Below are 12,127 nucleotides of genomic sequence, written 5' to 3' on the forward strand. Positions count from 1 at the left end.
ACTTTTTCTTCGAAAAAGCGAGTTGTGGGCGACGCACTAACGATACACCTGCTACTTTAACATGCGACTATTATAAAGAAATATTACATTAATTTAAAAAGACATGATATTGTACTTCCGAATTTCTCGGTGACGAAACGTAAAGCCAAATTAAGTGTCTGGACTAAAACTATTACGTCGCCTACTTAAAGAGCACCCCTTTTTCTCAGCGGCAGCAAGTGGGATAATAATGACAGCCCTTGGTCTCTCGTTTCCACACATTGGATCTGGTGCGAGGGTAAGTATATTGACCAAAAGCACTATAACTTTCGAAGATGGGTCCTCTCTCTTTCTTTCAAAGTGGTAGCTTTGTTTAAAAAATAAACACGTGACAAGATAGCATGGTCTGTCTGTCTGTCTGTCTGTCTGTCTGTCATCGCTTCACCCCTTCACTGCACGTCTGCTTGTCACTAAAAAGAACAACCGATAAGCCACAGCGAGTACTGTTCAATACATCTCACCCAAGCAAGTGTAAAGCACTAGGAAGCTGCATACCTTCGTCATGTGTTGCTGAAACACATCCTTGTTGCTCAAACATCCTTGTCTTTAAACACAAGTAGGACATATTAAGTAGAAAAGCGGAAGGAAATGCAGATGCCTTTCTTCAGAGCCGACGTGCATGGCCCATACCGCCACGCGATCAGTACGACCTTTCACCCGTGCATGCAAGAACATATTTAGATGTAGCCGCAGTGCCTTTAGAACACCACATTTTTATCCGAAGGACGGGTGCGTGCCTATCTCCCTCCCGAACATCCATTAGTTTGTTTACTTGCAAGATGGTTGCTACGGCGTATATAAGCGAGCCGGACGAGTCGGCTTGTTTAAAGACGTCAAAAGCCCATACTCACTTATAGCTCATTTCAATGAAAGGATTGGCCAGTAATACATCAAATAAAGCTTAATGCACTAAGCTGGGAACTGTGCTCTTCAAGATGTCTGTGTCGATTATGTTCTCGCTTCCTCGCTTGTGGTCCTATAAGTAAAAAAGTTTTGTTTTTGTTTGCATTTCTTGAACTTAACGAATCCCTAAGCGTAAGCTCAGCAGTGATTTGCTTTGTCATCTTGAGTTTTTGTATTCGTAGCAGCATACACCGTACTTCTTAAAATTTTGAGTTTGGCTGACTGCAGTATACATATCGGAAATCTGCAAGGTACGATGCATTATCGGACTTCTTAAGGCCCCTTTGCAGACACCTACTTTTACGCAAATATATCCCATTGAACGAATAGCACTCGCTCATTTTCAGCAACATTTGGCTACAAGCCCCTTCTTTTGACCAGTCCAAAAATAGTTTTTTTTTACCAGTGACTTGTCCCAGCGGGACTGCAGCCAGGTTATTTGCTGTCAGCGTAAAGTATAACTTGAAACTTCCCCGAAAGTGGATATCTGCTGTTGTGCCATATACCTTATCAGTTTGAACTATTTTGTCACCGGCTGTACGGTATTTCTCCGTCTTTTTTCCCTTGACCTAATCATTACCTGAGCAAATTGCTATGTTTTTCTTCCTTCTCGCAGTGCTTGATCGCGCTGTATGCTGCTGCTTCGGGGCCGTTCGCGGGAATTATCATTCTCGCATTTTTGTTTCCATGGGCCAACGCAAAGGTAAGCGTTCAAAGTCCCGGGACTTCGTTTAAATATTGGGACTAAGTAACTGCTTTGCGTGCCTGAGTTCTTTCTAAAACTAAACAACTTGTTACCCTTATTAACACTTTGCTGTTATCATACAACGAGCAAACGTCTTGTACAACTCACGAACTTACAACTGGATGAACGCTTTGGTACACTGCTCCACATTTTTGTCTGTTCGCTCAACGGTTATATAATCGTCTGCAAAGCTCTCTTTTAGACTATCCTTAAAGGCAAACCGCTGATCTGTATTTCCTATTGTTCGAAGATATGGTTCCGTGAGGTTTTAGACAGCCGGAAGCTATCTGGCCTGGTTCTGTTGGCTGGAATATTTAAGGACAACTTTTTACGATCAATTTTTGGCGGCTTGCTAATCTCTGCGGAAGTACAGCAGATGTGTCTTTAGACATCAATATGTTAGCACGTAGCGACTCTGCGCCAAAACGAAAGCTGTCTCAACTGCTCCGGTTTGTTTTTCTTAAATACAAGTGTTTGTTTTGAGGTAAGCAGGAAGTGTAATTTATACAGCAGATGGGTACATTTATCCTCGGAAAATGCTTGTAAGCCCCACAGTTTACAATACATGTAGCCCTCTGCTTGCCTGTTATTCGCCCACCATAGTTGTCACTGTTTTTCTACTTTCCAGGGCACTGCTATAGCAGCGCTTGGAGTCTGCACCATACAAGTCTGGCAAACAGTTGGCAGATTGGCATCTCAGCTTGAGCTGAAGAGGATGACTTATAGTGTGGACAGTTGTCCAACTAATTTAACTACCTTCAACGGGTCAACGCTCGAATACCGCCAAAGGTATACATTGTTCCTATACCTTTTAATTTTTCGCGCACAAGGAATTAGACCACAGCAAGGATCGGGGACTAGCGCAGTAGTTATGAACCGCTCTTGAAAACATGTCTCGGGTGCAAAGCTTAAGCCCAGATCTGTCGGCGCGTCTCAGGAGCTGCTTTCGTGAGTGTGGAACGTTAACGTTGCATTTTTACAGCGGAGCTTTTGGACTCTCGTCGTGTGAAAATTTCGTGCGGTTGTAAGCAAAAATCCAGTAGGTCTCGCAGGCCATATAGTATTTCTAGCCCAAGACACCGAGTGCATGCGTCAGGCTAATCAGGCATTCAGCTTAGAGCGCAGTATTTGTGTAAAAAAAATACTAAACAGGCATCAAAACGGCGTGATTTATGATAACGCGCCTGTGAACAATGGGAGCCTCTGCCGTCCTCCCTCCCCAATGTGTTCCTGGTCAATATTAGTTTTGCAGCTGCTCTCAAATAGGGTGGTTGACGTCATTCGAGGGCGCCCACATGGGTCAGGCTAGCCAGAATCCAGAATTTGCCGCCAGAGAGGCCGAGCGCAAGCAACAAGCCTTCGGACACGACGAGGAACATTTCATACGCTCCCCCATCTGCATGTGCAAGTGTTTACAACAGCTTCGCTGGATATCCACTTTCGCAGGGCGGGATGGCGGCTATTTTTGCCAATAACTAACCCCCAGGTGACAGGACAATAAAAACATTCAAGATAAAGAGATAAAGTAAACATGATTATTACGAAAAGCAAGAAGAAGGAGTCCCCAGTACAAGACCCCTTGAAGTCTTCCAGCCTCGACAGCCCCTCAAAACCAGCCGGCGTTCATGAGTGAAGTCGGAGCTCGTCAGAGCTCTCGCTTAAACTCGTAAGAATGCAATGGATTGCGCGAGTGTAGCGGGGCATGGGCAATCCGAGTAAATAAACAAATAAACTACTCTAATTTTTTGCAGCGGACAACACTCTTGATTGATTGATTCTGGTGTTTAACGCGCCGACGCAACGCAGGCGATGAGGCGCGCCGTAGTGGAGGGCTCCGGATCAATTTTGACCACCTGGGGATCTTTATCGTGCGCCGAAATCTCGTACACACGGGCGTTTTCCCTTTTCGCCTCCATCCGAAAAGCGGCCGCCGCGGCCGGGAATCGAACCCGCGACCTGGTGCTCAGCAGCGCAACGCCTTAGCCACTGAGCCACCGCGGCGGGTAGCGGACAACACTCATTATTCCCTGTAGGGAATCCACGTGCCTGTAAACTCGGCACAAGAATTTACACCAACCCAAACTCTGGGCGCAAGCAGTCACAAAGAGATTTGATCCGCTTTCGCTTTGAAGTAAATCTACGGCTGGTAAATAGGGTGACGACAGCAGCAAGATCAACCTAGGTCCTGGACTAGGATCTGGGCCCACCGCGCACAGAGTTAATAATTAGGATATTCCTACTCAACTTCCTCCGCTTCGGTGCTTGCACGTGGTGGTTGTTGACGCCGGCTGCACGGCGCATGCGGCCGACTGAGCCTGCCAGGCTCCAAGGCGTGCCCTTGAGGCCACCCAAGAACCCGCCAAGTGCGGTTCAGCGAGGATTGTGGCTGGGTCGGCCGACCCCGACACGAACGGTGTGGCTTCACCCCTGACTGCAACCTGTCGGGCGAGAGACGGGTATAGCGTGACTCCCCTGATTTGGTTGTGGCTTGTACCTGGTCAGATATGACCGCTCCTCACTGACACCGCAGATGTGTTTGTGTTCCCGCAGAGCATTCGCGTGTGTGGCTGGAAGTACGCATGCACGACGGGTGTAACTTGTTGGGGAACGTCAACCTTTGTGTAAGTGGCTGGGGAATGACCCCTGAAGACAGCTGTTCACTTCCCTTGAAGGTCTGCCTAGGATTGCATTATTTCTGCTATTTACTTTTTACTTTCTCCTGCACTGACTCATTTCCAGCTTACTCCCTCAAACTTCCGACCTCTCAGGAACCTAGTGAAACCATTGTAGGAAAATGATATTTTGCATTGAGCAGGGACTCGACTTGGGTGTTAAGACAGTAGAAATAATTTGCAAACTCTAAATAGTTTTCGTGCAATTTGTTGGGGAGTGTTGACGCCCATACATTAAAATGGGTAGTTCACATAGTTCTGAAGCGCGGTGTAGCAAAGTGCAAAACTTGAAACTCCTCAGAATGCAAGATTATCCTCAGTTATAACTGTGCGAAACATCTTTGCGTTACACCGGATAACTATAGAATATTCACTTCGGAACGAATAGTGCTGGGCTGAAAGCTCCAAGCCCGATATTCTTTTCGCTGAGAATGCTGCACATCTTCGTTTTACCAATATTCCCTATGAAAGATGTTGCTGTTCTGATTCGGGTTTCCTCCCAGTTCACAGGTTCTTTCTCTGTACCGGCTGTCACCCTACTGGTGTTCCCTTGTGTCCACGTGCGCAACTGTTCTGCTCGGCCTGGCACTGAGCGTCGTATGTGGTACGTGCAGCCATCAATTTGAATTTTCGTCACACGCATTATTGGAGTCTTCACATTCACTATTGTATTTCTGGATACGCTCGTCGCAGCTACTTTTGCAACTCATTAGAGCGTTATTCACCCATCAAGCAACAAGAATTTGCCGTTTCTTTTTTTTTTTTGAGGGTGATGTTTGCGCCTGTATTTATCTCAACGAACGCTGATGTGCGTCAAATGCTGAGATGAAAGATTAAAATAAACAAGAGGGATAAGGAACTCACACATGCGTTGTCGTTCCGCTCCCTGTTGTTTTTTTTAATTTTTTTTAATTTTTTTTTTGGGGGGGAGGGGGTAAGGGGTGCCTTTCCTCTTTACGCGATAGGCTTATTAGGCCCATTTTTTTACTTTTCCGTGGCTGCTAGCCGTCCGCTATCAGCCGTGCTCATCAAGTGTCCACGGGAATACGTTATCGCTACGACTGAAGCAGCAAGATTCGAGGGCTGGCCTGAATCGGCTCAACTAAAGTGCCGAAAGGAAGACAATGATACTACGGGGGAGGCAAAAAAAGGGCACGCATTTTCAGCAGCTGCCGCGCCTGCGGAGTGAAGTTAGTTCTATGCCCAGTCGGTGGTAGCATGCTCGGCAGACACGGTCTACAGCCATGCCCACAACTGACGCCTCCCCATCAAAGCGTCGTTCCTGCAGAAATTAAAATAAAATACCGGTAATTCATGAGCCGAAGCTGCACCAGAGCTACGAGGCACGTCGTAGCGGGAGTTTCCCGAATAATTTCGACCACCTGGCGCTCTTTAACGCGCGCCGAAGTGTCGACACACGGGCGTTTAAGTTTTCTGCTTCCATCCGAAAGACGGCCGCCGGGACCAGGAAGCTAACTCACGTCCTTGGGCTTAGCTGCGCGACGCCTTACCCGCTGGGCCAGCCTTACAAGTAATCACCGGCAATGATGCCGGCACCAGCATTGGGTCATCCACTTAAATTAAAGAGGGGCAAAGTATTAAAGCCAGTCTCTCAGAACTCACGGGAGGCATTCATTATGAGTAGAAACGAACTAAAATAAAACCCAGGGGTCTAATCAAATGAATTTTCGACATACGCTACAACATTCCCGCGGTTCTGTCTCCGCTGCAAGCTCCATTTGTCAAACGACGGAGGGCGCAACGCGGCCGAGTTAAAAATCACTCTAAAGAAGGTACGGATGTCCAACCAGAGAACAGTCCCGTAAGGGCGCTGCGCGTGGCTCTAGAGTAAAGTGGCAGCGCCGAACTCACAGTCGCCAAGAAAGAGAAAATCCGTTACCAATTACCGGCATTATAAAACGCCTAACCAAGAGAAGGCAAGAAAAAAAGAAAAATTAGGGGTAGCACTCGTTGAGCCACTGATCACGAGGTGTATATTGCAGAGCTTACCGTACCACAAATTTTTCCGCACCAAAGAAAATAAACGAAAACCACAATCAGGGCAGTCTAAAGGGCAGTCCTCAACTTTGCAACTTTGAACGTGAGACGAACTGAGACGCGGTCGTCCGCCAGGGTAATAGAATTGACAACCAGAGAAAGGTCGAGAAGAAGGGAAGGCCATTGAATCGATGGAAGGACAAAATAACAATACTCGGAGCAAAGAATGGACTCTGGCAGCGGAGGACAAGAGCGGTGAACGTCATCGGGAGAGGCCTTCAACCTGCAGTCGACCTGAATAGGATGTTGATGACGATGACGATGAAAACGCCCTCAAATTGTGTCTTCATAACGGAATTGGGACGGTCATTCTATGGAAGCCAGGCACACCCTCTGAAAAGAAACCACTGCACGCCATGATACACAGGTCACCAATTCAGCGACTCCGCATAAAAAGCCTCCTCTACCAAAATTGTAGATCCAAACCTACAGAAGAATAGGCATATGGCAGGATCAAGTTCATTTCAGGAAAGTTTTAATCACATAGTGTACACCGCCTCTGGCACGTACGAAAGTACGAAGCAGCAGTTGTCGTAGTTGACTACTTAGGCAATCTTGGTGATTGCATAGCCCTTCTACGTACAGGTACAAAGAAACGGAAGTTGGAAACTTCCTCTTGGCAATACGGCTAGCGGAATTATCGAATAGAAGCGTACACATTATTACACGTTTAGGTATTCTGCCTGTTTTCTGCAGGCAGAATACCTAAGCTCTTTTGTAAGGTACCCTCTTCCACAATTAAGAAAAATAATAGCGTCACCTGGACGCCCAGTCAGAAAGGTCGGCTCGCATATCGTCCTCCTTTCGACCACGGCTACCGCATTCCCCTTCAAGAAAAACGCTGTGAATGCCTTCTCATGCTAAGCCTAGGAACACAATTTTTTCCCTCGCTACAAGGGGGCCTCAATTCCGAAGAATCGCAAACTCTGTGGAGGATAAACTAACACAAGTATCTACAAATCTATATGGGAGATAGCGTTTAATGGTAACATCACACATTAACTTAACTCTGCTAAAATCAGGGAAACGTCCATCCTCTTCAATGCAACATAGTTATCTACAAGGTTATGCTCACAGGAGAACAACTCAATCATTACATATTCCACTTCTATCAGGACATGGGAAGGAGCTGCTGCATCTTTCCTCCTAGACTTCAGGTTTCAATTTGAGCTCCCTAGCACTCTTTACCCCCTTTTCCTAAAGCTAAACTAACTCCCTCGTTACGGCGAAATTGCTTTTTTCAAATTCAATTTTTTCTTCAATTCAGGTTTATTTTTCCCAGAATCAACTGGACGACTTCCTGGCTAAACGCTGCTTGAACAGCTTGACAAAGGCCAGGAAGCCGTTACAAGGCACAGCAGACAAGGTACATAAATACAGCTGGCATAAGACACGTTTTTGCTTAAGTTTCACAAAAATATTTCATAAAGAAGCAATTTTCGGGAAGAAAGGAAAAGAAACAAACTTTATGACAGGATCAGAAATAAGAATTGAAAATTTAGATTCATTCTCATGCAGAAAATTCATATACACAATATATAATCGCAATGCAACAACTACGAAAGCAGAAACAAAACATGATGTACAACACACTGTACAGGCGCACTGTACATAACCATCAAGTCAGACACGGAAGCTAGATATAATAATGACTGAACACTCCAGATCTTTTTTTTGTTGTTATAATTGTACCATGTATTTTCGAAGCTACCTCCTGCTGTATCCAGTAGTTTCTTGGTGTTTGTTTAGAGTCATGGGAATATTATGAGTTAATGATTGAAACGTAATTTCTACGGAAGTGTGGTACCGCCCATATATCGGTGCAGCGCGTTTTCACGGCCTGTGAGTAAGGTTTTAACGATGCCAGAAAGGAGAGGTAAACAACAATTTCAGTTGGTGAAAACGTGAACGTTTGAACAATTGCAATAAGCGAAACTCATACATTTTATCGGCTCGTAGCAAATTATGCACTTCAGACGCTTCTCTGGTTGTGTCTGTGCGATTTAGATTTTATATTTGTCGAACAGTTCTTTTCTGTATTGTGACAATCCTATTCATGTTGGTTTTAGTGGTTGTAGCCCAGACCAAAATGCAGCAATTAAAGTATGAATAAAATAAGGCGTAGTAGATTTGAAGCTTTGCTTCTAGCGGAAGGATGCTACGACAACGCGATAGTAGTCCTGTAACTGCCGACAACGTTTTGCTAAAAAAGTCGATTTGAGTGTCCCACTTTAAGTTTGAAGAAAAATATACTCCTAGAATTTTGTGGTCACTAACAATGGAAACCGGCTGGTGTTCATAATTCAGTTGATGAGAAAAAGATAGTTGTTTGTTTTTAGCACGGAAGATGATGGCCTTCGTTTTCTTTGGATTAATTATGAGCTTATTCCTTTTGGACCACAAAAATACCTTGTTAAGGACTTCATTGCATTTTACAATTATGTTATCTAGATTAGAACCTGAGACAGTAAAAGTGGTATCGTCAGCATAGATCATAAATTTAACTTCGCCATCAACGTGGACAATGTCGTTTATGTAAGTAATAAATAAAAGGTGATCCAATACACTACCCTGAAGTACTTCCTGCGAAACAGGTAAAAGATATGACTTGTGGTTATTAAAGTGGCCTGAAAGGCGTTTTGAGCACACTAAATGAACTAGCGCAATCGTTAGATTGGGTCGTCAACGTTATCTGTGCCAAGTATTACTCTTTTACGCGCAGCGGAAAGCTCACACTTTTGTTGCAAAATTTGTCGCTTTTTTGTCACCCTTCCCTTCGTGTTTTTGGACGCCGCCATCTTCACATGTCGACGTCATCGATTCCCAGATGTTCGTCATGAGCTAGGCATCCTGCTATTGGGCGACTTTTTCACTAACTTCCGGCAAAGAAATGAGTGTTCTGCTCAGCGTCGGCTCGCCGGCTGATCTGCCAGCGTAGTGCCGGAGTGCTTGGACATTTTACGACAAACGAAACAAGTGTAAACAAACGCTTAACCGTTTGTATTGAATGCAACACGGTCATAACACGACATGGATATTCTCTTACCTGAGTATGTTCCATAAAGAAAGCGTTGAAGCCCCGTGGCACTTCTTTCGTGCAATCGCAGAGAACGCCCTGAGCCTGATGCCCGGATTTGACGCACACCTTTTTATTCAACTTCAAAACAATCCAGAGATGCGTTTCGAACGAACACAACGTCACAACATATGTTGCAAGTCTGAACAGCGATTGACAGACGATGGGTTGCCTCCTCCGGCCCGTCGTAAATTCGGCACTCACCTCGCGCGCGGTTTGCGGGGACGAACAGCAAGTCAACTATGGCGCACAAGCCGAGATGGCTTTTAGCCACGCACACTGCACATACCCCATGCGAGGTTGAGTCGTACGTCGCTCGAGAAAGATAATCCAGGCCATGGGAAGCACTATCCACCCGCAGAAGCACAGCGTCGCATTTCATCGCGAAACAAAGGCGTCCAAACACACACACCATCAGCTCCAGTAATGCCAAACGCATCTCGCACTTCCCAATGGGAATGAATGATACGCCTGCAGTGCCCACATGTCGCGAGGTGGGGCCCGGAGCTGAACCGGGATCACGGAACCGTAACTGACTTCTAAGCGGTTTGTGCCTCGTTGCCAAGGCAACCGATGTTTGAGATTGTCAAAGAAATGGCGCTCGCTCCAGCGCTAGAAAGCTCAGAGCCGCGGCGGAGAATGTTTTGCCAACGTTGCCGCTCTCCACCACGCGTCGCCCCAAGCTGAACTGGTCACATGATTGAAGCGTTTTGTGCACGGGTTCTGTATCAGTTTAAAATGTCTTTTTCACATGCCGCCGGCAGGAATTACAACCGCCGCAAAATAAGCCCGGCACCAGCGGGGCCACATCTGATACGGCGCTTTTTGGATAAACAGTGCGCGGTGCATCAAAGAGAACGAGCACACGATCCTCCCCGTGCGGCTGCGAGTTCGCCGCCGATAAAAAGTCATGTGCCGCCGATAGCAACTGCACCAACGTACACCGCGAAAGGGCGAAGCCAGGCCGCCGCCCACATGCGGCCAGATTTTTCGTTCGCTTTTCCAGCCTTGAGCGGAGTGCGGGATTCATGGTGTCAACAAAGCTTGCCCGTAGCAGACGACAGTCTGAGCAGCGCAATAGCGGAAGTACGTCACCTCTGAGGAGCGCACCATCATGGGAGGGAAGGCTCGCGCGTCGTCAACAGCGGAGAGTAAGTTGAAAGGAGGAGGAAACGCGGCGCGACGATAACGCGCGGTTTTTGATTTACGATTTCTCAGCTAATACTCATCGCTTTACCAAACTTCTTGCGGGAGGAGATTGCTAATACATTCCTTTATTTGGTTACATGTACATCCATGCATCGACGGAAGGTATTTCAGGACCCCTTTAATAATAACGCATTGCTGTCGGCCGTGCAGGTAAGAGTCTAGCAAGGCAAAGGTTTTCCGCGAATACCGTATTGTGCAAGCTTAGCAGTAAGAAGGTCATGGTTAATTACGTCGGAAGCCTTACTGAAGTCCAGAAAAAGACCTACTGTATACAAGTTTTGTTCGATGTTTCTTATGATGTTTGCTTTTAGGGACAATAAACCCAATACTGTGGATTTCCCTGCCCGAAAGCCAAGTTGAGACTCAGCACTTTTTTTGCGTCGAAAAAGTTTGCTAATAGGGAAACTATAATTTTTTCAAGCGCTTTGGAAAAAACAGGTAGAACAGAGATTGGTCTGTAATTTGTAGCATTGTTCCTGCCTCCACCTTTGTATATAACTGATACTCGGGCTCTTTTTATGGCATCGGGGAAAAATGCCAGACTCAATTGCTAAGTTAAAGATGTGAGCAAGTGGGGAAGTGATAAACTGCAAGACACACTTAACAGGTCGAATTTGAATGTTATCAATATCCAGTGACTTGTTATTTCGCAAGATCATAAACGTATTATGGATTTCATGTTCGTCTGTTGGTTTAAGAAATATGCTATCAATATAACTGCTATTGTGACTGCTAATATCGGGTGGGTAATTATCGGTTAAATTTGTATTAACAAAGTGATTATTTAAACAGTCCGCAAGTTCTTTGCCTTTAAGTTCACGGTTGCCCACAGTTAACATTTCCACAGCAGACCTATTAGTATTCCGACCGAGGACATCGTTTATCGTCTTCCAAGCAACATCAGGGTGCTGCCGAGTATTAGGCTCAAATATATGTTGATAATAATGTATTTTTGAACACCGCAACTCTATGTTCAGGTGATTTCTGAAATGTTTAAACTGTTTAAGCTTGGCCACCGAGCGGGTTCGCAAAAACATTATAGAGGCGACTTGTAGTTTCTATCATATTTATGTGTTCTTGAGTCACCCAAGGCTTCCGTATCTTTTTTTAATAACTTCAACGCTGTTAACGGAAAATTACGCTGTGAACGGAGATTACTCGAAATATCGCTTCATGCGAAATTTCTTCTGGTCCCAACCCAAAGGCGTGCATTTTAGGCCGCATTACTCGAAGCTCACGAAGAGCTTGACGCACTTAGAGCAGAGTGGCGAGCGGAGGTGGCGCCGAGCGGCGGCGACCCAGCGGCGAGTCAGGCTGTCAACATGGCGGGTCAACCCAAACTGGTGCTTCCCCGGCGATCTTCTCGAGCCGGTCAAGCTCGATTCGCCCCATCTGACTTTGTAAAAACGGCCCAAGTGCGTGGTA

The 12,127-nt window shown here is 45.9% G+C and overlaps 1 protein-coding gene across 1 annotated transcript in view; it reads left to right on the top strand.

Annotated features, from left to right (window-relative positions):
* The window catches only part of LOC144161985 (sodium-coupled monocarboxylate transporter 2-like), a 67,033-nt gene that overhangs the window by 50,852 nt on the left and 4,054 nt on the right, over window positions 1-12,127 (top strand). Inside the window, exons 11-14 of the mRNA XM_077692524.1 lie at window positions 210-277; window positions 1,559-1,645; window positions 2,316-2,476; window positions 4,863-4,963. Coding sequence (XP_077548650.1) covers window positions 210-277; window positions 1,559-1,645; window positions 2,316-2,476; window positions 4,863-4,963 — 417 coding nt within the window. The remainder of the gene's footprint in view (window positions 1-209; window positions 278-1,558; window positions 1,646-2,315; window positions 2,477-4,862; window positions 4,964-12,127) is intronic.

The sequence above is a fragment of the Haemaphysalis longicornis genome, unplaced genomic scaffold, assembly GCF_048455015.1.
Source record: "Haemaphysalis longicornis isolate Haplotype H1 unplaced genomic scaffold, Haemaphysalis longicornis Haplotype H1 scaffold_12, whole genome shotgun sequence".
Taxonomy (NCBI): Eukaryota; Metazoa; Arthropoda; class Arachnida; order Ixodida; family Ixodidae; genus Haemaphysalis; species Haemaphysalis longicornis.